Source organism: Aptenodytes patagonicus, chromosome 7 (assembly GCF_965638725.1).
Source record: "Aptenodytes patagonicus chromosome 7, bAptPat1.pri.cur, whole genome shotgun sequence".
In the NCBI taxonomy this organism is placed as follows: Eukaryota; Metazoa; Chordata; class Aves; order Sphenisciformes; family Spheniscidae; genus Aptenodytes; species Aptenodytes patagonicus.
Window position 1 is genome coordinate 19,508,100 of NC_134955.1, and position 25,318 is coordinate 19,533,417.

The following is a 25,318-nucleotide window of genomic DNA, read 5'->3' on the forward strand; positions in this document are numbered from 1 at the left end:
TACCAGGAATTTTACAGAAAGTAATCATTCTGTAATTTAATAGGAAAAATAATGAATTATTCATTCAGTAAAGATTATTCCAGGTATAGAAATAGTTACAATTACAGATGATAAATCTGATACTGTTTCTTTATCATTCACTATGATGATAAGCAAAATAATAGTATCAAACCAGTGTGCAGTGGTTTCCATTTTGGTGTTTCAGAAGTGGTTTTATTTTCTATGTTTATTTCCTTGTATTAGTTTGGTTATCAAATACTGACTGAAACCAAATGCTAATAACAAATGAGACTTACTGTCATTTATTTTGAGGTTGTATTAGTTCATTTATGTTGTGAGTGTGGGCATGGTTTTGTAGCTATATTTTACTCACTAATGAACAGAATATGCTCTTATGGGCTATAAAGGATGTACCTGTGGAAGTAGTGGCAGGTGGCGTAGTGCTGAAGTGAGACACTGTTGTGGGTGATGTTGAGGCTGGACATATATAGCCAACCCTATGAAGCGTTCCATTGGGACCACAGGTTGCAACAAAACACCATCCTGTGCCATCTGTAGTATTGTATATCACATCTTTATAGTTGTATTTCTGTCCCTCATAAATGCAGACACATTCTGTAAATCAAAAGAGAGTGTTATTCCTTGGTATCTGAAACACAGAGCAGAGTACCTCAAATGCATCCTATTCAGATAAAAACGACTATGTCAACATACCATATTCATCATATTTGCATTTTTTTCCATGATTTGTGCATTCACTGGAAAAGAGGAAAAAGGAGATGATGAATGTGAATATATTGGTTCATGACATCTTTTTATTGTTTCAATTTTTCCTATCAATCCTTTGCTATTCATTGTGTGTTTAAATGTAGAAAGACCCTATCTTCTCTGAGTTAGATATTCAGTTCTGCTGTACAAATTCAGGTTAGGTAGGATCACTCAGTTTTCTGGCAAGAAAGGCAACTCTTCTATGCCAGCATACTGAACATGCAGTATCCTTATCTATGCTTTTGAAGGCTGGGCAAATATGTGGGGAGGGGTGATTTGAAATGTTCTTATCTCCCTCATAGCTACACTTATTTTTTGGAAGGGTAAGTGCAGTAAATGTATCATTTGAGAAAGGATCACTGTATCATGGATGTTGAGGTTGTCTACACAGAGAATTTCCATCAGAATTCCATGCAAGAATGCATTCTGTTTTTAAAGGGAATTTATCTATTATCTGTTAAGAACTGAATCTTGATATATTTATTTACAGTGACTAAGGGCATCTGTACACTGAATAAACTTAAGTAAATATAGATATGTATTTAACAGGCTAGGATTAGTGCTGTTAATGACATAGACAATGCAGGCAAATCTGTCTATGAACTGCAAAACATGCCATGAAAGTTGGGTTAGCTCAGATGGGCTTCATGCTAAGCTCTGCCATTATGGCTGCACTGCTTACAGTATTAAAGTGTAGCTACTTTAAAGGTATCTTAGGACAGCTGCTAACTGCTTCACAACTGGTTCTGCTAACTTTATGCTATTTGATAGAAGGCTTAGCAGCACTTGTCCCAATATGTCATCAATTCTGACAGAATGTGTAGGTATACTTGCTGACTGTTGCAAATATACAAGTACCAGTGCAATAACAGAAACAAGCTCAAAACAATGAAGATTGGTTGCCTACTAACTTCTAAATAATGTCACATAATGATTTTAGGGATATCAATAAAACTTCTCAGAATATTGCCGTAACTATTATTATTTTAATTTGGTTTTACTTAATTTAATAATGATAATAATAATAATTTAAAAGTACTTTAATAAGAATGCAGAATAAGTAGTAAATTAATCTCTCTATGGTAAAATGTTTCACCATGTCATCATTTAAGTTCCTGGGAACAGAAGAAAATTAGACATTATTCAGCAGCCTATGACTGGCCTAGTTCCTGCTGGCAAACAAATAGCTTAATGCATGATGAATTATGTTCCACAACTTTAAACTCAATGTTCAAAAATCTTTAGTAATCCTACCATGATTGACAATTCTGCTTTGAAGGCATCAGCATTCCTGGTTTGTAATTTTTTCCATTTTCATAACAACCACAATTAGAAACACAAGTCATGGTCTCTTCATCAAAATAGGGCTTATTCTTTGGACAGTGTGGATAGCAGCCTGCAATAAAAAATGAGAGTTAAGTTGACACTAGGCCTTTCACAAGTAGAAGTAACTTTACACTCTGCTTATATCTGCTTTCCCCAAATTATCCCATATGGTAAGTGGAATTTCAGACTCTGTTACTGCTATTCCTTTGATTGCACATTAAGCTTTGGAGCATTTCGTCCTCATCTTCACTCCAAACAAGTTCATGATCCATTCAGGAGTAAGATACTAATTAGAAAATCTCTTATAATTTCTAATATAAACATATCATATGCTGAGTAATATAAATTTTGTTAATCATTTTGCATTTTAGCTTTTTATAAGTAGAATGAGATATGCCTAATTATGTTTACCTTCCAAACCTCTCAACTCATGAAGGCAGTTCCCACTTGGATTATTGCAGGTCTTCATACAAGGGGCGCCACATGGCTTGTAGTGCCACTCACATTCCCCTTGTGGATTGTAGTAATCACAGAACAGAGCTAGAGGAAGGAGAAATGGCAGAAAAAGACCTTTGATCTTTTTGCTCTACACTTTTTCAGTTTTGCTGGGTAAAAATCCCATATGATCAGCATAATCACATAGGTGGTGAACAGTATATTGTCTTATTTCTAATTTAATACAATTGTATTAAACAAACTTCTACCACCTTTTGACACCAATAAAGTTATAAAGCATAGAACAGAGTTACATATTAAGCATGAAAAATCAATTAATTGAGTCACTGATTTTAGGTAGTATGCACTAATTTGTTTACATTGAACCTGATGTAGACACGTGGGAGTGTAATATAGTATTATAGTACACTAGTTGTGTATCACGATTGACAAGTAAATCAGACACTAATGACACCACTGGTAAAGTTACTATCAATGGTTTCATTTTAAGAAGATATATTGTCTTCCATTGATTTACCCAACTTGCTTTGTGGGTTTTTTTTTGTTGTTTTTAGAATACAGCAGTGCCTCTTACAAATACAATTTTATCCTTCTTTCTTTCTTTGTTCTACGTGTTTTTCTTTTTTTCTTCTCTATTTTCTTTCCCTCTGGACCTCTTCAAAAAGCAGTAGTGTGACACTCACGACAAATGGATGGGGTTCTCCATGAAATGCAGATGTCCAGCTCATTGCACGCTTGAGCATAGGCGGCTACTGCTGTACAGAAACATTCACAGTCTCCTCCAGTGTCGCAGGCACAAGCATCATCCACGCATGCTTGATAATATTCATTTGGTTCAACCTGTTGGAGAAAACATTTGAGTTTTCATGCACTTGTCCTCTTTGAAAAGGCATTCACTGTCCTAAGAAAGCTGAATAAAATATCTGAAACTGACAATTCTGTATGTGTGAGAAAGATAAGAAAGGAAGAAACGATGAGAATACTTTGAAAAATCAAGAGGAAAATGTAGAATAAAGCTATTATGAGTAAGTCATAATGCAAAGAACTATTTGATGTTGAAGAGATTTGCAGAAAGAATACTGTTACATTACTACAAGCTAGCACACAGTCATATGTATCAGGTAGTTGATATTTATATTAGTAGAAAATTATGCCATTAGAAAATAAGCATATCCTGAGATTTATGTGTGTTTGTCCCTTCAATAAAAAAAAAACTATCAATTTCTTTAGCGTACTAGTTCAAGGCACAAGCTGAGAAAATGAAAGTGAAAATACTTTCTATGCAGTCTCCCTGGAACTTGGTCTGACTTCACTTTGTCAAGCATGACAAAGTATATTTTAGTGTATATCCCACATAAAAATTAATGTAATCTCTGGCTCAAGAGAATTTAAGACTGAAGTTCTTGTCATACCTGGGAGTGACACTTCATAAACACTTCACTGGTAATGATGCTGCATTGCTTCTGTGCCCAGGCTTTCCTGTATGGGTTCGCAGTGCATGGATCCTTGGTACGATTGGCATTTGGGCAACTAGAAGATACTTTCCAGCTATTGGCAAACTCCAGCACGTTTCCTACCACAGACTGACTGCGAGTAGTGAAGTCATTATTTCCATTGCCATCATAGTTTCCACAAAGTCCACAGACATGTCCCTGTATGGGTGCAAACACAAAATGACAAAGATCAGTAAGGTACAGTTTCTCAGTATCTGCGAGTAACAGACCTCAGGATGAATCTTATTTAAGATTATCTGGGCCTCTTCTGTAACAGTCTTGGACATTGTCATAAAATACCTTTCATGAAGAGATGTCTTTAACTTGTTGTTAGGAAGGATAAGGACAGGAAGCAGAGCAGACTCATGGTTTTTGTTCTTAGTACTGAGGTAATTAGTTTTATCTAATCCTGAACATACCCCTTCAGTGAGGGCTTTTCATGAAGAAAGCTACTGATGTGGTTGCTGTTATGCCATTGCTGAATAACGTAATTTAAGGAAAATGTGTAGTACACAATCTAGGTCAACACTACAAGGATAATAATATGCAATCGCTGCTCTTTCAGTCTTCCAGTTACAGCCTAAATTTCAATTTTTTTCTTTGAAAGGTAACATGAATATGTTTCAGAAATCATTTTATCCAGGTTTTGGATTTTAGAATGTACCTGAAAGCTGGGACTAAGTTTGATGAATATACTGGTTTTCTTGTCCCACATGATTATCAGGCCAACAGTAGTATCAACCACCAGGTAGATGCCCATGGAACGGATTTGGAATGGCATTTTTCCTCCAGGTGTCCTCTGGATGACATCAGAGTGGCCATCACTGAGTACCAGCTCATAGTTCTAGGACAGGAAAAGAAAAAGTTAGAGGCCAATTAAAAAAGTCACCTATTGCGTACAGTTTTATATATTGCCAGTAACTGTTATTGAAATAATAACTCTATTATCATCAAAATGATTCTATTCAACAACCTCATGTTAAGCAATTTCTCTTTAGAAATCCCTCCTTTGTTTTCTCTAGCAGAGAACAGACTTGTTGACAGTGAGCAAATAAGTGTAGTAACATTTTCACTGTCTTGGAGGACACTTCTATGATGCAGTCTATCTGGGACAGCTTGTTCTGTCCTTCTGGCACATTAGGCCCGGGGTACAATTTATTTAAGAAAATACTTACCCCCAGGAAAACTTTAATAGACTTAGAGCAAGTGGTTCCTGTAGTACCACATGGAATGTTCTCAGTGATGACTCTGAAGGTTCCCTGATTCATACCTTGTTGACCACAGTAGTTCTGAAACGGGAATGATATTCAGTGTTAACTATGCTACATGGTCATACGTAAAATGCAAGGTACTTCGATAGTGCAAAAATCTGGGAAGGACTCTGTTACCTGGACCAGAACATATTCACAGTCTCCTTCAAAATCAAAGCGTTTGCCATCAAAGGTAGTGTAATGCCCATCTCCATAAACAGAACAGGTTTCCAGGCAAGGTTCCTCAGAGCAGTGCCATTTTCTGTTTCTACATGTGCTACATAAGACGAAAAGCACTCCAAATGTAAAAACCAGACATACACATGATATAGCTATATGTACATTCCTGCATGTACATCAATCAGATATCAAAATGTGTTAAGCCTATAATGAAAAAATAAGGTTTGCTTATTCTCAGAAATGCAGCATAGCTCAAGAACCTTTGGGATTTACCCAAAGACTGTGTTACTTCATGATGTCATGAATAATTTGGGTTGGAAAATACTTTAAATCTTTCACATTTCCAAATCTTGATGGATGTATTAAAATGTAGGGATTGCCTGCAAGGAAAAAAGCTTTCTTGACTCAAATGAATATGACAACATCCAGACCATATTGTTGTTCTACCACTTGCAATTTCTGTGCTGTGTGCCATTGTAAAAAATAGACAGAGCTTGCTTTTTAGGTGCTAAGTGGATCATCTTATGTAGGATTCCTTCCTATAAATCTTGATACTGCTAGAGTAATTCACCTAGAGCTTAAACTATTCACTTTCAGATGCTTGAAAATAACTTTTTTTCAATATGCTCTTACCAGTTGTTACAGCCAACTCTGATTGATTCTCCTGGACTGTAGGAATTCCCATTGTGAACACATGGACAGTATTCTGGAGCAATACAGCCACCTTTGCCATCTAACACTTGGTTATGAGGACATACACAGCCAGAGACACATTGGGTTCTGTACTGTAAGGACCATATAGAAAACATGACTTGAAACATTTGCGTGATGGGAGAGTCCAGCTGCAGCTGGTAACTGTAGAAGAGATCTAGTTTAATATGCTTTCAGCTAGGTATAAAGAGTCTATACTTACGCATTCCATATCTAGAGTCTGACAGCTCTTCTGGCACCCCGCTCCTACCACATCTGCAGTGGCATTGCCACAGTCAATATAGATCATGGGAGGTACACAGACTGAAAAAAAGAAAAGCCATGAGAAATGTGAGATCAACCATGTATTTATATCTTTGTGTTTTCTTAATGCAGAGTGAAGGGGGAAAAAAAAAAAAAAGACTCTTGTGAGATACGTGTACCTTAACATAATGCATTTGACCAGAAAGATAAACTGAATGTTGTTTTGAAGTCATGCTAATCTGTTTTTTGTGCTTATGCTTGGACTACTCATAGAAATTAATGTTTAGTTAGCTTTGTGAAACACTTCCTTTCAGAAAAAAAAAACCAAACCCAAGAAAACAAAGATCCTGGTTTACTTTGTATATTTTTAGGCTTTTAGCACTTCTATTGTATTTAAAATGTGGACTGTTTTCTCCTCACGTTCAGTGAGGTGACCCAGTATTCTTTTCCCCTGAGTAACCCCGGGGGGTATAACTTATTTCAGCCATCTGAAAAGTAAGACAGTGTTTCTTTATATTTTGGGAATATCTTCTACATTACAGAAGTCATCAGTTCATTTCCTTGTTTGATTTCGGACTTGTACAATTTGCGTCATTATGATAAAAAGAGAGAGAACTGAAAAGGGTGAAGATGGAAAGGGAGAATTAAAGGAAATCTTAAGTGATATGTTACCTGGTTCAGGTTTCTCTCCAATGCAGCTTAGCTTTCCATAGGTGCAAGTGCTATAAAAAAAAAGAGAATGGATATGTTTTTGCTTTTCCTTGTTAAGTTTCAGCTTGTTTCCTAATGAATTTGAAATAATGAAAAATTTCTGTGTGATAAAACAGAGAAAATGTGTCCTTTATCAGAATAGTTTGTACTATTCAAAAATATTTTATATTAGAGCAGACCAAAATACAAGTATACTCTGTATAAAGACAGGTTTGCTCTGTCCATTTGCCTGGTTAAAAACTGTCCTTCAGAATAGTTCAGATTCCATTCATAATGCGAATAATCTGTAATGGGATTAGCAAGCATCTTTCACCATGGAACAAATCTTCTACAGTCATGGATAGGAAAAGTATGTGTGGTGGGGAGTGAGTGAGTGACTGGGTGGGAGTTTGGCTGTTAGCCAAGGCTAACCCACCACAGTATGGTTTGTTGAATTCCTGTAGTGGTCTAAGTACAATCTTCAAACATGAATAACCCTAACAATTTTTAAGGTTCTGTGATTTTTTGTATTGAAATTATTAGGGAGACAAATGCATTTGATTTGAATAGATTGCATAATGTATGTATGGTTTCATGATTGCCTATATCCAATCTCATTCTTTTGTTTACAAATCTCTTACCAGACAACACCATTATCATGAATAACTTCTCCAGAAGACAGAGGCATTCCTTTGTAGTAACAAGGACAGCTAGAAGCAGGCACACATTTGCCACTTTCATCCATGTAGGTTCCATTTATGCAGGTGCAGCCATCAACTGGGACAAACTTGATGCTGCATGTGACATCAGGCTCACTCAGAGACCGGCAGGTGGGTTGACAGGAATCGACATTGTAAGTGTACTTCAAGGATTTCGGACACAAGGTGGTGTACTTTGCTTGAGAGTAAAAAGGTGAGTTACGTTTGTAGTTCAAGAATCAATGTAGGTATAAATGCAGTATTTGAGGTAAAGTATATATGAAAAACATGGCAATGTATGTACGTGTGCTCTACTAATATCTTCAGTGTAATTTTTTTTTTGTACTGCTAGAGCAGAATTCTCCCTTATAAATGTGTCACGAACACAAATGTTTTGTCCAGGTTAAAAAAAGAAATAAATTCAATTATATTAATTCACAGTGTGTTTTTTCTTCATTGCTATTTTTATATTTTTTGTCAAAATAAATTGAGAAACACCCTACTTATTTTATTCCTATTGCAAGGGTACTGAGGTCCATGTTGCTTCTGCTGGTTCTGAGCAAGTAATTTAACAAAGTCTTTCTTCTATATTTCTCCCTGCTTACTGCTTGTCTTTTATGGTATTCCCTTCCTCCTCAAATTCTTGAAAGTCAATGCTATACTTAAAACACAACACAATTTACTGTGGCAATCCCTGAGAGCTGCTGTGTGGGGCCTTCTGGATGATCTTTTTCAAGAGGCAAAGGGATGTAGAACTTACTGCAGGCTTTGCTCCTCCATCCAGTGAGGAGAACTCCTTTAACGGCACAGGCCCTGACATAGCTGGAAAGGGCAGCACACATGCAGTCCTCACTCTTCTCACAGTTACACGTGTCAAACATACAGTTCTAGGACAGAGGATGACATATGATCATCAGATTGTCATGTCAAAGCCATGGTGCTCTATACTTTTTAGAGTGTCATGTTCATTAGAGCTAAAAGTCAGTGTAATCCATATGCATAAGTAAACATATGCATGTTTTTCATTTGAAGATTTCATTGAGCACTTTCAAAAAAGATTCTTTGCAAGGAGAGAGAGTAACTAGAGGTCCACAATTTTAAACTGTTTTTTCTTTTTCTTGTTCTTTTTTACTTTTTCAGGTGTTGGTAGGTTTCCCAACTACTTCCAGTTTGTAGCCACTGTGCCATATAGACTTAGAACAAGTAGAGGGTATTTGATGCCACCCAACTTTTAGTGCTTAGGCTTAGGAGCTTGGGCTCTCTGCATCAGAGGAACGAAGAAAACAAGAAGTCATTTAATGTGTTGCTATGCCAGGCAAGGTCACTATAATGTTATCATTCCTGAAGATGTTTGTTGAACATAATCTTACAGATTTCCAATAACAGGGAGACTTTGTAAAGTCCCCAGGCAGTCTGTTCCAGAGCTTCATCACCTTGAATTCCTGGAACATTTTTGTTCATGTCTTATCTAAATCTTTTTGCTGCTTCTTACACACATTTCTTGCCTTGTCCTTGGATATATGCAAAAGCCTTCTGAGAGCAGTTCAGAGCAACTAATCAAAGTGCTAGTTAAGATTCTGACTAAAGCTTTCCTTATATCTCAGTAGGGATGGCTTTTGTCCTTTGACTTGCTAAGGAGTCCAGGGAGTCCAAGCTCCTAGCTTAGGCATTTAGGTTAGTACCTAAAAATATGGGCAGCAGGAATACGCCTGTAAGTTTATCCTCCTGGGAATGGAAAGAAAGATACCTTTACAAAGGAGTAATTATTATAATGTGTAAATAAAAATGAACCCTTGGCTTGAAAAGAACTATCATGAATGCATCTCCTCCCAATTGGCAAGTTATTCTCTCAGGTGTTAGTATCAGAAATCTGAGACTTTTTCTTTTAAATGGGAAAAAGTGAAGAGCGAAGTACCTTCTGGTAAACTTCTGGATTCACTGTTGAGTGACATTCAGCAAAAGGTCCCATGGTATCAGAGAGCAGTCCACACCAGTGCTGAGCATACTGGTCTGTGAATTGAAAACATAAGAATTTCTATTGCACTTCGTTGTCTAAACTCTTGTCTCAATGTAACTCCACTTCCTGCAGGGAAATTGTAGAAGCTTAACTTTACGATAGAATTCAGCTCTACATTTGCTGAAACACAACCAGTCTTTCACTTCCTCTATACAGAAATATGAACTCTTCATAAACTGAATGCTTTTAATTCATGGTAGTTGTCATGAAGTTCACATTGTGAATTAAAAATACGCTAGTTCATCTCACAAAACAGAAGAGTGGCTTGTGAATGCTCAAAAATTATGTATTTCATTGGCTGAAATGGAGCCTGAGAGCTATGAAGCTCCGAATTGTAAGTCTGGTTCTCAGTTTAACAGTGGAAGGACCACACTGAGTCCAACCTTCAGTGGGGCTATGCACAGCTTTTTTCCTATATGACAATCAGTCCTTTCCAGGTCCACTGTTACTTTGGCTACATGCTTGGTGGTTGATCAGCTTATTCCTTCTTTCCGACTTAAAAGAGAATAGAGGAGGTTACTTTTTTATCTCATAGGAGCTTACCATTTTGTATGCTGACAGTACAAGGATTCTCAAAGGTGTTTTTGGCATCAGGACAATCAGCCCTAGTTTTCCAAGTATTGCCAAAGGCAGCTGAAGTACCCTCTATTACGCCACTGGTGGTTTTGAAATCATCTATCTGCATGTCATTGAAGTTTCCACAGAGACCTAAAAGGAAGCAGATGGGCTGTGAAAGTCTCCTACAGAATGAAGCATACTGATGAAAGCAGTTGTTACGATAAGATCACTTACCACAGGTCTGCCCTTTATGTGGTGGGTCTAAGTCTATAAAAAGTTGCATGAGAGGCATGAGCTGAACCTGTAGCTGAAGGCCAAAGGTTGTTTGCAGAATGATGAAGAAAGATGTTGGTCTGAAGATGGTGACATTTGCTAGGGACATAAGAACATAAGAGTTATAATTTCATATGAGATGAGCAGTTGAAATAACTGTTCGTCCTACAGAGGGATTCTACAGTTTTAGATTGATTAGAATTGAATTTTAGATTGATAGAAATTTAGATTGATTAGAATTTCTAATCAATTAGATTGATTAGAATTTAGAGGGATTCTACAAATTTAGGATTCTACAATTTAGGGATTTTTACCCTAAACAACAAATGTATAAAACCCTCCAATTTCTGTCAGGTGTTTTAAAATAAGGGAAAGAACACACACTTCTGTTGCTATTTAAAAGACCACCTTTGCTTGATGAAAATTATATAGCATGATTTAGTGGTAGACTCCAACCTGGACCTATTCTGTCCTTTCATGGTTTGCTTTCTGTTCAGGTGCAGTAGTATCTGAGAAGAACTGGTATGAGAGAAACTCTCCAGTGATGAATATGCACCAAGCAAAGGCACAGAGTGAACCAGGGAACTAAACAACTTGAGATATTGGAATCCTGTGGCATATCAGAATTTTTCTTTCCTCTTTTATGGCAATATTTGGATCTGGAAGTGTGCAATGATACTATTTGCTTGAATTGAATCTCCATTTAATTAGATATTGCTAAATTTAGACCATAATTTTGCTAAATTTATAAAAGTTGAATACGCAAACCCTATTACTTTAAAAATGAGAGACTATGCTCTATTGGAGTACCTTGGGATTGCAGCAGTGTAACCAAAGGTAGAATTTGGCTTTAGATTAACCGATATAATAACATTTTAAAGTCAAAAATGAGAAACATCACAGAAGTCTTCCAAAGGAACTTACCTGCAGAGAATGGCAGCTGTGTGTAGATCATATTCACAAATACACTGCCAGAAGGCTGGATCACAATGCTCTGTCCACAAGAAAAGGCAATGATTATCAAGCACATTTTAGGAAAGGTAAGACACTTTCCAAATATTTTCTATCTAGTGTTGTTCAGGATAAAGGAAAAAAAAGTGGGGGGAGACTGTAATGATGTTCTGATTCCTACACTATTTCTTTAATCTTTATTACTGTGGTCCATTGACTGTCAAAACAAACAAGCAAAAGCCCAAAGATAACTAAATGACAGAAAACTACTAGGATCTTGACTTCCAATGTACCCATTTTATTCTTAATTTTTCTTTGAATAATGTTTAAATGAGATAAAAAAATCAGTGCAGATTTCCTGTCTGTGTTATGTGCCATTTGCAAACTACTTGTTTATTAAGCTTTGAAAACATCCCTGCAGAATGTTAGGTGTCTACATTTGCTACTTACAGTTTGTCCTCCACTTAGGCTGATGGCTATACCCTTGAGGCACGTCTCAGTGTCAGTCAGGCCACACTTGTGGATATCTCCCAGAACAGTGAATTCATTGCTGTCACAGAGCTAGAAGAAGAAAACAAAATATATTGTTAAAATGATTTGTTATATTATAATATTGTTATGTTAAAAAGGTTCACACTCAAATGGCATTCAGTAAAGTGAGTCATTTAAAATATTGTTTATTCCTTTTCTTCCTGCTCCTATGTTCTTACATATATGTATACAGTCACCAGGTAAGCTGGCATTCATGCAGTCTGCACAGTGGAAGCTATCCATTACTTCTGCCATTCACGGGCAAGTTAGGCATATTAAGCTGAACATTAAAACTTCCTAATGTTTAGGTAATACTAGTTCCTAATGTTTAGTAATACTAGTTTAATACACTAGAGAAGAAGAAGGAAGCGTGCCTTTCTTGCCCATTGGTTATGGTGTTTACCTGGGAGAGGACAAAAATTGTTTCCAGTCTCTTCTGCACTGAATAGAATATGAAAGAGCATGGTGATTTGGACAGTCTTTTAACAGGTAGAAAATATGCATTTAAATATCCTCTCATAGGAGAAAATGAAGCTAAAATCACTGTTCACTAAGCTACTGAATAAAGGCAAAATTCAATTTTTCTCTTGGCTCTGATTTTCATTGGTCTGTGTTCTGTGAGCTATATTCAAAGTGTGCCTAATGGCCAAGACGTTACAGGGAAACGTGCAGAAGGCTGTGATTCTGAACGTGTCTTATCACTTTCTTGGCATAATGAAGATTAAATTGAGGACAGATGAGATACAGAATTACAGCTATCTGGAAGTTTAATATTAAAATTGTGGGCTTTTTGACCTTTTGTGTCCAAGTTTAGGGTTTTTCTGTACATCCAGAGCCTCTGAGAATCTAATTTTACATGTTGGTGCCAAAAGGGGAGTTGAACATGTAAGTCTGATCTGTGCTCCCATTGTAGATCGAGCCCAGTGCTTGTGAATCTCATCAAGAAGTTTCATTGATTTAGTCTAATCTATTTCTAAATTACCTCATTCTAGCTTATTTCTAAGTTTTTATGGTTCTCTTTCTTGGTAACATTCAGTTTGAGCTTTTTTGAGAACATTTTATTTAATATGAAGTCTTTAAGAAAATTGTTTGCATCACTCATCCAATACAAATAAACAACAAATATACCTAGGGTCCTGAAATCTGCAAATCTGTAGTCATTATTTTAGATATATCTACTCAGAATTCAGTCCCTACCAATCTAAAAACTCCAGTAAATATTAGGTGTTTTTGTAAGTCATCAATTTCTAATTCAGGTTTTAGAATACATGTATGACTTCTTAGCTTTTTGCTTTTACACTCTAGAGTCTTCTATGTTTACTGGGAAAGACTGTTTGGAAGGTTGATCATCTTAATGAAATAACTCATCTCCCATGAATTCTGTATAATAATAATTCTATTACGAATACTGTTAATCAAATAAGCCTTTGAACTATATTAACTGTGACAAAAAGGACAGTACCAATGGGCATAATAAGCACATTGCTCAAAAAGTAGTTATAAAACACCAGACAGGCAACATTTAATTAAAAAATTAACAGGAAGCATGGAGATTGTTTCATGGAACCTAAAAACTCAGTGCAATTGTTAAACAATGATCAAAGAAGACAAAACTACTACAATATGTTTATTTAGTATAGCCCTAACAGAAAGCCCCCTGAAATCCATTTAAGGCTCCATGTTGACCCTCTAAGTTTCAGAAAGTTGATGTGATTGCCAGTAGTTTTAATTAAACAACATTACGCATAATAAAAACATTTTCTTTTAGCATATAGTGTTAGCAAGGATTGTGACTCATTTTTACCTTGGTTAGGACATAGCTACAGTCTCCAAAGAAGGAATAATATTTCTCATCAAATGTTGAAATGTGGGAGCCTCCTTCAATACTGCAAGTCCCGGGGCATGACTGGGTAACACAAGACCATTCACCTCCAGCACAGGTGCTGAAATGAAGAAGGCATTCAGTAACCTTGGGTAATGCAAGTGTAAATGAAATAAGAGACAATAAGGGCAGTTGATGCCTTAATTTTCCTCTTGAAGCACTGATCATACTGTCAAAGAAACCAACATTGCTTTGAAATCTCAGAATAAGTATGGTGTAGGCACATGTATAATAGTGATACTTTTTTATATATTGCTGTTCATTTCCAGACTTTGGACAGAACTCAGTCCTGGTGAACCTGGCATCCATTCTGCTACATATGAAGGATCACCCCTCATCTCCATTAGCATGGCTCAAGCTTCAAGCATGTTAAGTATTTATTGGAAAGTAACATGCATGTTTGTGGTTCTTGTATTCATAGATAGATAGGTGCATTTGCATACACTTATGCAATAATACTTCAGTAATTATAGTGATACTGAAAAAAATATACATCATATCTGTCAAACATGCCTCTCAGATGTGATCTCCCACTCTGTCCAATGCAACATGTCCCTAAATGTCACGTCCTCCATAGTATTTACATGAGCATCCTAGTATTACACTGTAGTGCTGCAAAGGACGTAACACAGTAATTCACATTTTTAAACACCTCTGGTATTTGAATTTGATTGGTCTTGAAATTGGAGTACCTATGTCTAAACTCAGATTTTTGCTTCCAAGTGTGAGTAGAAAACAGAGATGTAAGTATACTCTAAAAATGTGTAATCAAGGAACTTCAGTTGATAAGTAGTTCCTCATTTCTTTTTAAAGGGAAATTAGTAATTTTTCCCTGTCTTCAAAATGTTCAGGTAACGCACCTAAAAAAAGAAGTATGAGAAAGGGAGTATGTTACCATGATCTGCATTTAGATGAGAAGGAGGCACCAGGAGCATAAGTTTCACCTTCATAGGTACAGTGGCATTCTTTACGGGGAATGCAGCCAGCACCATTAATGTCATCAAATACCATTCCTAGGGAAAGAAATGGTCTGTTACTCATTCTGTGCACTGCAGAACCTGCTTTTGTACACATATCTGGCAGATGCCTGAAAGCATGTTCCATTTCTTCTGTATTACACAGAAAATGAATAGAAAGTACTTTAAAATAATAGGATGCCAGCTATGTAAGGATTGAAGGGCTGTATTTCATTGAAGCCTATCTAAAATCTTAGGGTGATCAAAAGAGACCTCTGGGGAAATACCTTTCTGTTATGGACTTCATTAGATTGGAATTAGGATTAAAATTATTAGATAATGAGGTGGAATAAGTGAACCATTTGTAAGACTGCCCTGGGACATATTTGTACAGTAAATAGTTTTATACCCAAAGGCAGAGGATTATCTAAGAGAAGTCAATGCTATTATACAAACAAGTGATGGTGAATTCTGTGAGACATCATGGAGGATGGGCAGAAGAGCTGCCAAGAGTGAAGATCTTACCATGCAGTCACTCACAACAGCAACAATTCTCAGCCCCAGAAGTAAGCGTGCACAAAGAGAACACAGTCGCATTGTTTGTCTTGTACTGATACTCAGTTCTCATGCATAATTCTCTGAAGCGCCAGATTTTACACACTGCCTAGTGCTCTCTCAGCTCCTTCTTGTTTAGACATGCAGCACTGGACAGGAAGGGTTTGGTAATTTGGGGAACCAGATGCAGCTTTGCTAATACCAGGAGTTACCATTGTGGGCAAAATGTGATTAAACATTACATACTTTCTGTGAACTGAATATGGATGCTGAGAATAGAAGACTTCCCTTTACTGTTAGGAGCGAAGTATTTTATTCTCAGTTCAGTCATCATGTACATGTCTCAGGCACGTTTATTGTTTAAAAGGGCATTTTTAGTAATCTGAATAGAAATGATCCATGTGTATCAAGGAGGAAATGTAGTTATTACTTTGATGTTAATAACAGCAATGACATGATGAGAATGATACAGAGTAGGAAAGTTGTTAAATGTGTACAGGTAAGTGTTCTAGCGGTTTTGGCTATGAGAAAAGGGCAGGAAATAAGCTTGCCTGGAGGACAGATGCAGCCATCTGTACAATGATCTTCACAAAGTGCAGATCGTTCCGGGTTGCTGCACGTGTCAGAGCAGGGGGACCCACACTCCTGGTATTGCATGTTGAAAGGACATAGTTTGGCTGAAAGTAGAAAGAGTATTATAATGCTGACTTTTCCTTTGAAATGTTGAGAAAACAGTATTTGCAATTTAGGATGTTTTCTGTCAAGATATAATGGGGAATCCTGATCCAAGTGGAGGCTGCCACATTTTAGACTTTCTGATGTCTATTGAAAAGCCTTAGTAATGCAAAATCCTCTAAACTTCCATATTTCCAAAGTCTTGAGTATTCTTAGGTTAAAACTGATTTCATGAAAATTACATGCACCTTTAAACAGCTGTCTTCTTCAGGAAAAAAATCACGTATTTGAAGTTTACTAGATATGGGTAGTAAGCACAGGTGAAAGTCCCTTCCTGAGGTACTTACGACACAGTTCTGAGGTTCTCCAGTTCAGAGGCTGTCCACCTGCATGAGCGCACTGCCGGGAGTATTCAGCAAAAGTGTTGCACATGCAGAAGTCAGCCATAGAGCTATCACAGTGGCATAGGTCTTGTATGCAAGTTTCAATGTAGTCCTGAACATTCACAAGTGCATTACAGCTTGTAAATGCTTTATTAGTTAATACTGTCTCACAGATAGAAGCCTAGGAGGGAAAATAGAGAAGGTAAAACAAGTGTTTAGAAAATATGAAACTAATTATTTAAGGCATGTAGCAGAACAAACCAAAGGTCCATCTGGTCCAGAAACCTGTCTAACAGTAGCCATAAGCAGATGTTTAGGGAAAACTATAACAATAGGGCAAATACACATGGAACTCCTCTGATTAACTCCCATATCTTCCCGTATCTTGAGTTACTTTCAGCTCAGGTGACTTCCCAAGCATTATACTTTGTATTAAGACATCCTCAGTGAATTTCTCTTTCATGAAAATATCCAGTCTTCTCTTGGAATGGGAATGCAACTTTTTAGCATTCACTTTAGCAAAGAAGAAAAAATTAAATTTAGAAAAATTTTCTTTCCAGACCTACGGTTGAGTCATATTCATGCTATATTTTTTCCAATTCTAACAAATTTTCTCCAAAGACAGGGAGAATGTATTTTACACTGAGCAAACAAATTTTGAGAAAGAGGTTCTTACAAATTCAGCTGAGCAGTTCACCAGAACAGCAGGAGGAATAGGATCAGCACATTGCTCTGTGGGTCCATCCATCTTCTGTCTATTCCCAAACTGTATGGGAGTCAGTTTTGTCTCTATAAAAAGCAGTCCAAATATTAGAATAATATTTACTGGTTTACTGGCTTTTGCATGGAGATTTTTTTTTTTGTGACACTACCCACTATGACATGAATAGTGATTACCAAATAATATCACTATAATATGAAAGGCAAAAGGAGATGAAGATTACTTTTTATACCCAAGGTATAAAACCCACAAGGAAGTGGATCCTAACAATTGAAAACAAGTAGAAAGTTGCATGCAGCAGATCTTAAAAGATCTAACAGTGATGGAAGCAGCCTAATACATCTCAAAGCCCTGACTCTATACATAACTGACATCATAGAAATACATAAAGAAGTATCACTAGTTTTGCAATTAATATGACCCACAACCTATGTTACAGTATACTGCCAAAAGAAAGAAAAACAAAGCCCCAATACTTAATAATGCTTTTTATTACTTACTCTCTGAAATAAATTCATTGCTAATTGGAATTCCATTGAAGTCCCCACAAAGTCCGCAAGTTTGATTGGCATATTTCTTGTCTAGTTCCACCTAAAAGAAATGAGGAAAGAGAGCTTAGGTTCATAGTAGCCTTGATGGTTAGGAACACAGCCTACATCAGTATTGCTTATGTACTCAAAATTTGACATATGTATGCTGTACAGACTATGTTATGTGGTAACATGGTAGGCGCCACTGGGAAGGTCAGTGATCACCAAGAAAAACTTGGTCTTATTCTAGCCCTGGGGCTGTGAACACCAGCACATTGCCAAGTCTGGAATCTGAGGAGTACTTCACTGTGAGGTGGGGACGTTATAATCGGGGGTCTATTGATCCTGAGCTGAGCTTGGTGGAAAAAAAAGGGAAATTGGGGGAAGACTGGAAGACAGAACAATACACTAAAAATGGACACAAATCCAGAAGTAACTAATGCCTGCCTGGCTGATTAAGACTCCAAAGACGTAAACAGACTGTTTTCAAAATACAGGCTTTCTGCCATGTTTTGGATGTTTTCTTACCAGGAGGGCATCCTCTTCATTCCAAAGGAAGGTCAGTCCTAACTTGGCAGAAACTTTCAAATAGCTGTTACTTCTCTCTATCAAGACTCCCATATAGCTGTAGGGCATCTGAAGCCTGGGGAAAGATCACCGTAATTCAGCGGGGGTAGGGACAGAATATCCATTGAATATCCACACTGATATCCTTTCTCATTCTCTTTGAGAAGCTTCACCATGCATAGGTAAGGAAACTAGTCAGAGCTGTAACTAAATACAGACAACACAAGTTTGTAACATTTTGGGTGTTTCCTGTGCAGTTGCTTCTCATTGTGCAAATGGATCAGCCTTGCTTTCCCTGCTGTTCTTTTTGGCTATCTCTGTTAATGGTGTTTTGCTAGATAAAATGTTGGCATGTGTCTTTGGTTGTATTGTTCAAAAAAGTACTGGGAGGTTCTGTTTTGCAGGCACTATGCTTCAGGATATTGCTATTTACTCCTTAAAGCCTTTGATAATAAAGGGAGGGATTCTTTACGCTTTCTGTGATATGAGTGCCATTCACAAAGGTGTACCCAAGATAACCTTTAGACTAGCTCACTGTACCTAGCTGTTATAATACACAACTCACTGTGGGATAGCTGCCCAAATATTTACCCAGCCTTTTGCACAGGTTTCACACCCTATGCCAAAGTCAGTGCTACCATTGGTACATAGATAGGAAGTTTCCAGACTAGCTCATTTTAAATGAGCGCAGGTACAAGCTGCGGTCGCTGCTTAACTGCATAGTGTTCAGTGCAAGGACAAAAACTGTCAAAAATTCCTCTCAAGGATCCTGTTCTGGTAAAATTAATGGAAAGTAGAAACTTCAAGGGTGTAAAAACCTAACACTTTGACTGAATCCAGCTTATAGACTCAATTGTATATATACATACTCAATTGTAGCAGTGGGGCAGTATCTGGGATATAGCTCATCTGAACAAAATGGACACAGGGATAATCTGCAGAAGTGGCACTTAGCTCACTGTCAGGCCCTCTTATTTTTGTTGATACTTCAGGAGGGACCTGAGCCTTTCAGCTGCTTGGGAGCAATGTCAGATCAGATGAGGAAAAGGGATGCTCGCTCAAAGAGCCCACTGGGAGCAAGAGCAGTGATGGCAGTTTCAGGTTATGAACATACAATTTGCCATCAAGCAGGACAGAGCCGCGGGTCAGTTCAATCACTGCTCCTTCCAGCTTCATGATGATGTGAGTGATCATGGTAGCATTTTCCACCATTGTACGCCTAATCTGGATGTTGAAGTCCTCATAGGGAGATTTGCAGTTGGATGCAAAGATGTAATTGCAGACCCCAGGGAAGTAAAAGATGTCCCCATCAAAGGTCTTGAAGTGGAAGTTACCCCATGTGCTGCACACACGGCCATTGTGAGAGGGGTTGCCAGCTGTGGATTCAAAATAAGCAGTAAGAATTTTCTGTAATTTGTTGTAGATACCCTCCCTTTAGTTACTTTTCCCGTTTTATTTCTTTCACTAGCCTCTGTCCAAAAAGCCCATCTTCTATTTTCCTTCTTGTCAAGCTATTAATTTATTGATCTGTTATTTATTTTGTTCAGTTATCTTTTGTGTTTAATCTGTTTTGCATAGGGATATAGGGCCTAAGATTGGAAGAGACCTCCTGGGTTACTATGTCCAATGCTCTGGGTCTCCTGACAGCCATATTCTATAAATCCTTTCCTAAATGTATGAAGTTCTAAAGTTTCACCATAAAACCAGTTTAAAGTTAGTTTAAAACTAGCTGGTACTCCTACTAGGGAAGGACACTTATAGCTGCACCCTTTGAATGGCTGGAAGACTTTTGCCAGCATCTTCTAAAACGTATTCCTGTCTCATGTATGTCTGGTTGTTCTTGTGCCGGTATTACACTTCACCTTGAAGTGGAAAGTTCCACCTCCCTGCTCCTCTCCCCCCACATTATAGAAATAATTTATCTCTTCTCAGTCAGCAGGCTCCCCTATGTCCCTGATTATCCTCACAGTCCCTCTCTGTGTCTCTTCCATATTTACACTCACCCTGCGTGAACACAGCTAGTCAGAATTGTACCCTATACCCTAGATAAAGTGTCTCACCAGTGCTTTGAACACATTAATATTTCCCTCTCTTTACTGGAAATATTTGTGCATGATTTATCCCAGTATTATTTTTATATCTATATAAGAATATAAATTTTTTTTTTTTTTTTTTTTTTTACAGCTGCATCATATTAACAAAATGCAGGCTGGGTACTGGGGTCACATTTAGATTATCCTTGTTACCCATTGAACTGACTACTTTCTTGTTAATTTTTTATTTTATGATGCTAAAGGATCTTAACCAATTTATTAATCTCTTCAGTCACTCCATGCTCTACCTGTGTGATCAACAAGAACACAGATATCTGAGCCATGACATTTGTTTAACTTACCCTTTACTTGCAGTGTGTTTTGAAAAGATGGAATGATTGTCACTTCTTGGGATTTCGAAGCTGGTGGAAAATCTAAGGGGGAAAAACCCATCAAGTTTAATCTTATTAGAAGTCCTAAAAAATGGATAGAGATTGCCTAGTCTCTTTAGTGATTAACATTTCCTACTGCTAGTTACACTCTAGGGGGAAGTTTCTACAAGGTTTTATTGGTTGTTTTTACACAGTGCTTTGTGTTCTGTCTTTCTATACGTTTCACTAACAGCCAAATCCCAAAGACTGTGCTCTTTGGCTGTAGTACTTTCTTCCATTATTTGTTCAAGACTCCCATCTGATGCTGGCCCTGATGTTCTGAACTCAAAAGCAGCAATCTGATCCTTAGAGCACAGCCTTGTAATAGTAATGCAGAAAAAGCAGTGCTAATTTCTATGTCTGAACCTTTGCCTCTCAGTACACTTAGAACAGAAAGTTACTGAAGAATATTAGAAGCTGAGGATGAGAAACAGGAGCTGTTTTTTTTCTGAAGCTCCATCTTTGTGCTGAGACATGCACTTCTGCACAATCAATTCTAAGCAGATTTTTTTAAAAAAGCAGTTTAAATTCTGTGAAACTTTAATCATGTGCTTTTCACGTGAAGACTTCTACTGGTAGGATCCAGCCCTAAATTTTCCGTATTCAAATCCAATGTTTTCTCTTTGGATCCAGCAATGAAAGGGATATAGAATACTTAGAGAACCTGCAATGTGATTTTCTTAACATGAGAGTCTGAGGAATTGATGCAGTTTCTTCCTTGAAAGTATCAAAATTGTAGAATGTGATGACTTCCAAATTGTAGATTGTGCAATATCAGCCATTGACGTCTGCATTTAGACCAAAATATATCACTGAGACAAATATGTGTTTTAGAAAGACAATCTCATTTAGTCTTGATGTAAGGATTTTAAGGGAAAACACACATACTACCTTCTTTGACAATCTGTTCCAATCATTAAATGCACTCACTATTATTAAATAATTTGTAGTACACTTCCAATTTGGGTTTATCACTATTTTAATTGCCAGCTAGTGACCTCACAAATTGCATATTGCAGGGCAGGATTAATGATTAATTTTTTCAGCCTGTCTTCACTAATTTACCTGTCAGCATTGTATCCTTCCACCCTTATTTTGCATATATAGAGTTATGTTGTTTGCTCTGTACAGTTATGTGTCATGCATGATCTTATAGTCCTTAATTATTCTAATGTTTAAGATAGTTAAAGTTTTCTTATTCTCGTGAGTGATGCAGTCATTTTGACAAAGTATAAAAAAGTGTATCTTTTATTACCTACTATCAAGTACCTTGGTGATAAGTATGTATACACACACCGCTTCTGAAAATACACTTTTAAATAGAAGGCATGTAACTTTCATGAAGTTAAAGATTAGATAACTGTATCATATCAGTAGACCAGATCCACTGGGCCAGATCTCAGAGGAAGTTCTCCGGTTTAGAGCAGTCAGAGACTGGCTGAGAATTGGATATATTGTACAGAGGATTTCTGTCTCCTTTTTTTTTTTTTTTTTTTGGGGGGGGGGGGAGTGGGGGAAGGGAAAGTATGCTCTAGCTAGGAATAAGAAGATTCTGGTAATCTTATTATCTATCAATTTAATTTGGGACAAAATCTTAGAAATAGATCAGCATAAAATTACTTACGTTTTTGTCGCTGCAGGATGGATGGAGAAACATAGTTTGATTTTGTTTGTGGTTCATCATCCTGGGCTTGAACTGCATCAGGAAGAGTGGAGGAGGAAAATGTTAATGTCTAATTTTCTTGAGTTCCCTCACAATTTCTCAATTATATCTGTTTAAACATGCAAGAGTCAATATATCAAAAATCAGCAAAGCTATGTTCATGTCCAGGTCAGATTTGCATCAGGACCTGTGCTACATGCAACCATGATGGCCATATGCCACTTCTTCAGGTTTTTTTTTTGTTTGTTTGTTTTTTGCTAATAAATTACTGCAGGAAAGCCATCAAAAACATGTCTGTGATAATTTGAGCAGATCCTTATTCTGTTATTGTCACAGTAGCCCTGGATGCCCTTTTAAGCTTTTCAGATAAAGGACTTCATTTTCTTAGTTTTTATGATCACTGTGTGCTTTAAGCATGAGTAAAACCCTTCGTCTAGCCAGAGGGCTTTAAAAATAGGTCCCTTTTTTACAGGAAGAATTCATTTTAGAGTTAGAGGACTGATCTCTGTCCTCTCTTACTGAAAGCCAAAGTTACTCTGTATTTTACAGTTTCAAGCACTTTTTGTAATAAGCAGCAGAAGGAAAATAAACACACAAGCCACACAGAAAGAAATAGGTCTTTTGAATAGATATATTTGTGACTGTTGATTTTGCCCCAAAGCAAAACTTTCTGTTTCCAGGGAAGAAACCATTTTTCATTCCATTCTACTGCAGCATCAGAATACACACAAAATCTGCAGGGGCCAGACTGGCCTTTAATGCACCGCTTAGTGAGAGTTCATCAGAGGGCAGGTTGCAGGGGAAGCTATGCTGGCCGGAGAAAACCGAAAAGGCAGGCTTACCCTCTGCTGCATCCCACAACAACGGCAGTCCGTGGGTAGCACCGCTAGAGGTGCTAAGGCTGAAATCAGAGCTGCAGGGAGTTCCCTAAGTGCCTTCCTTTTTGCACCAGCTGGGGGTCTGCAGCTGGTGTTGGAAGGACACATTGTGCCCGTTTTTAAGCTATGAACCATTCAGTGCTTCTGGGCTCCACTTCTCCACTGCCTAACCTCAGAGAGCTTTTTTTTCTCTCTCCATGCACTGTATGGCTCCAACACTCTGCCTCATGCCATATGCATTGCAGATTCCCGTTTCCATTGCACAGTGTGGTAATGCTACAGCTAGTCTTTTGATGGGTTATTCTTTGACACTACCACTTTTTAACATAAGTTAGTGTGGAATTACCTGGAAGTAGGAAAAAATAAAATAATACAATAGGGTATGCGTCTCAGATCAAAATGCACTAAAAACTAACATTGTTGTTAGCTTAAACTTTAAGGGAAATTAACAAGTGAAGTATACATACAAAAGATTTCCATTCATCTGTGAGTATTAAGTGCCCTCTTAGGATATTTAAGGCAACTCCATTTGTTTTAACCCCACCAAAAACCAACCCTCTCCTCTAAGCTTTTATGCAACTTCATGTGCAAGAATAGATGAACTTTTTAAATCTGTTGTCCAATGTTTTTCAAGCAAAATCCCCCCTTTTCCCAATACTGTATCATCAGCTGATAAAACAAACAAAATCTTTAATAACGCATGCAGACAGACTCCACTGATTTGTTCCTTCCTAAAGCCACTTTTCCACCTTTTGGTTTGTGCATTTAGAAATGCTGTACCACCTTGAAGTGGACATCAAAAGCTAAATGCAAATCTTGAGGCATTTTGGTAGAAATGTGAGTTGTGAGTGAGTTCCACTGAATTCAGTAGAGCTATTCCAGATTTCGACTGGAGAAAATAGGATGAGAGCATGGTCTACAATATAAATTTTCAAGACAGTTAATTTCCTCTTCTTAGGAAGGAAAGTATTTGTAACAGAAAAGAAAATCTCTCATAAAGGTAACAGGTTCATTAGCTTCATAAAGCCAAGAAAAAAACGTTTCAAACTCCAAAGAAAGCTATAAATTCTTTAAAGCAGTAAAAACACCAAGCAAGTGAATCTTCCTACCTTTGATCAGTATGAAGGCAAGTGCTAGTATTGATATCCGTAGTGGTATTCGTGTCCCACCACCTGTGCCCATCTTCTGGAAGTCCGGTAGAAACTACAGAACAATCTGCCTCTGAGGAAATACCTGTCTGCTCCTGAGTCTTATATAGTAGGAGAGTAAGTTTTGGCTCAGTTCCCAGATTGTTTCACAAGGTTCTTAAAAGGTGGGGCTTCAGACATTTTAGTTTTCCTTTGCAGGTGCACAGGTAAACAGAGGATGCTCTGACTTTCCCTCAGGTATTTGCACTCTAGGAGGAGTCTTCTTTCTACAGGTCTTTTTGATGAAATGTCAAGAAGTGAGCAGGAAGAATTTTTGCTCAGGCTTAGTCTTCCCAAATTGTTATATATTATGGGATAAATGTAATTTAAGGGACTTCTGAGTGACTTTTGAGCAGGAGCTTGGAATGAATTACATCACTTTTTTTTTATTTTCCTCCTTATACTAAACGATGGCAACGCAACTTCTCAAAAAACCCAAGGAAGTTCCACCTGACACAGATTTTTTTAATGAGTTTGCACCTGTCTGTGTAGCTACTTTGCCTGTGAAAATGGAGAAATCAAATGCCATCTAAGGTCAGCATTTATCCACAGGCCAGGCACAACACAGGACTACGCAGTGAAAATCCTTCAGCATTGGAGAGTCAGTAATATAGACCTTTCCTTGAAGGATTCTTCTTCTCACATGGGCAGTTTTAGTGCTACTTCAGCTGTTTCCCTTCTGAGTAAACATAATTTCACCATAACAAATTAG

General features: G+C 37.4%; 1 protein-coding gene across 1 annotated transcript in view; it reads right to left on the reverse strand.

Moving 5' to 3' along the window:
- MUC5AC (mucin 5AC, oligomeric mucus/gel-forming) overlaps positions 1 to 24,601 on the reverse strand; it is a 58,958-nt gene extending 34,357 nt beyond the window's left edge. Inside the window, exons 1-30 of the mRNA XM_076343511.1 lie at positions 24,529 to 24,601; positions 22,503 to 22,574; positions 20,810 to 20,881; positions 19,529 to 19,790; positions 18,376 to 18,490; positions 17,818 to 17,908; positions 17,273 to 17,385; positions 16,561 to 16,777; positions 16,090 to 16,215; positions 14,923 to 15,040; positions 13,950 to 14,088; positions 12,065 to 12,175; positions 11,588 to 11,657; positions 10,625 to 10,762; positions 10,376 to 10,540; positions 9,731 to 9,825; positions 8,576 to 8,702; positions 7,759 to 8,014; positions 7,100 to 7,149; positions 6,387 to 6,487; positions 6,107 to 6,258; positions 5,432 to 5,570; positions 5,219 to 5,332; positions 4,708 to 4,887; positions 3,963 to 4,202; positions 3,234 to 3,390; positions 2,506 to 2,634; positions 2,023 to 2,164; positions 715 to 758; positions 415 to 615 (exon numbers count right to left, since the gene is read on the reverse strand). Of these exons, the coding sequence (XP_076199626.1) occupies positions 415 to 615; positions 715 to 758; positions 2,023 to 2,164; positions 2,506 to 2,634; positions 3,234 to 3,390; positions 3,963 to 4,202; positions 4,708 to 4,887; positions 5,219 to 5,332; positions 5,432 to 5,570; positions 6,107 to 6,258; positions 6,387 to 6,487; positions 7,100 to 7,149; positions 7,759 to 8,014; positions 8,576 to 8,702; positions 9,731 to 9,825; positions 10,376 to 10,540; positions 10,625 to 10,762; positions 11,588 to 11,657; positions 12,065 to 12,175; positions 13,950 to 14,088; positions 14,923 to 15,040; positions 16,090 to 16,215; positions 16,561 to 16,777; positions 17,273 to 17,385; positions 17,818 to 17,908; positions 18,376 to 18,490; positions 19,529 to 19,790; positions 20,810 to 20,881; positions 22,503 to 22,574; positions 24,529 to 24,601 (4,009 nt within the window). The remainder of the gene's footprint in view (positions 1 to 414; positions 616 to 714; positions 759 to 2,022; positions 2,165 to 2,505; positions 2,635 to 3,233; positions 3,391 to 3,962; positions 4,203 to 4,707; positions 4,888 to 5,218; positions 5,333 to 5,431; positions 5,571 to 6,106; positions 6,259 to 6,386; positions 6,488 to 7,099; positions 7,150 to 7,758; positions 8,015 to 8,575; positions 8,703 to 9,730; positions 9,826 to 10,375; positions 10,541 to 10,624; positions 10,763 to 11,587; positions 11,658 to 12,064; positions 12,176 to 13,949; positions 14,089 to 14,922; positions 15,041 to 16,089; positions 16,216 to 16,560; positions 16,778 to 17,272; positions 17,386 to 17,817; positions 17,909 to 18,375; positions 18,491 to 19,528; positions 19,791 to 20,809; positions 20,882 to 22,502; positions 22,575 to 24,528) is intronic.
- Between the last annotated feature and the right edge of the window lie 717 nt (positions 24,602 to 25,318).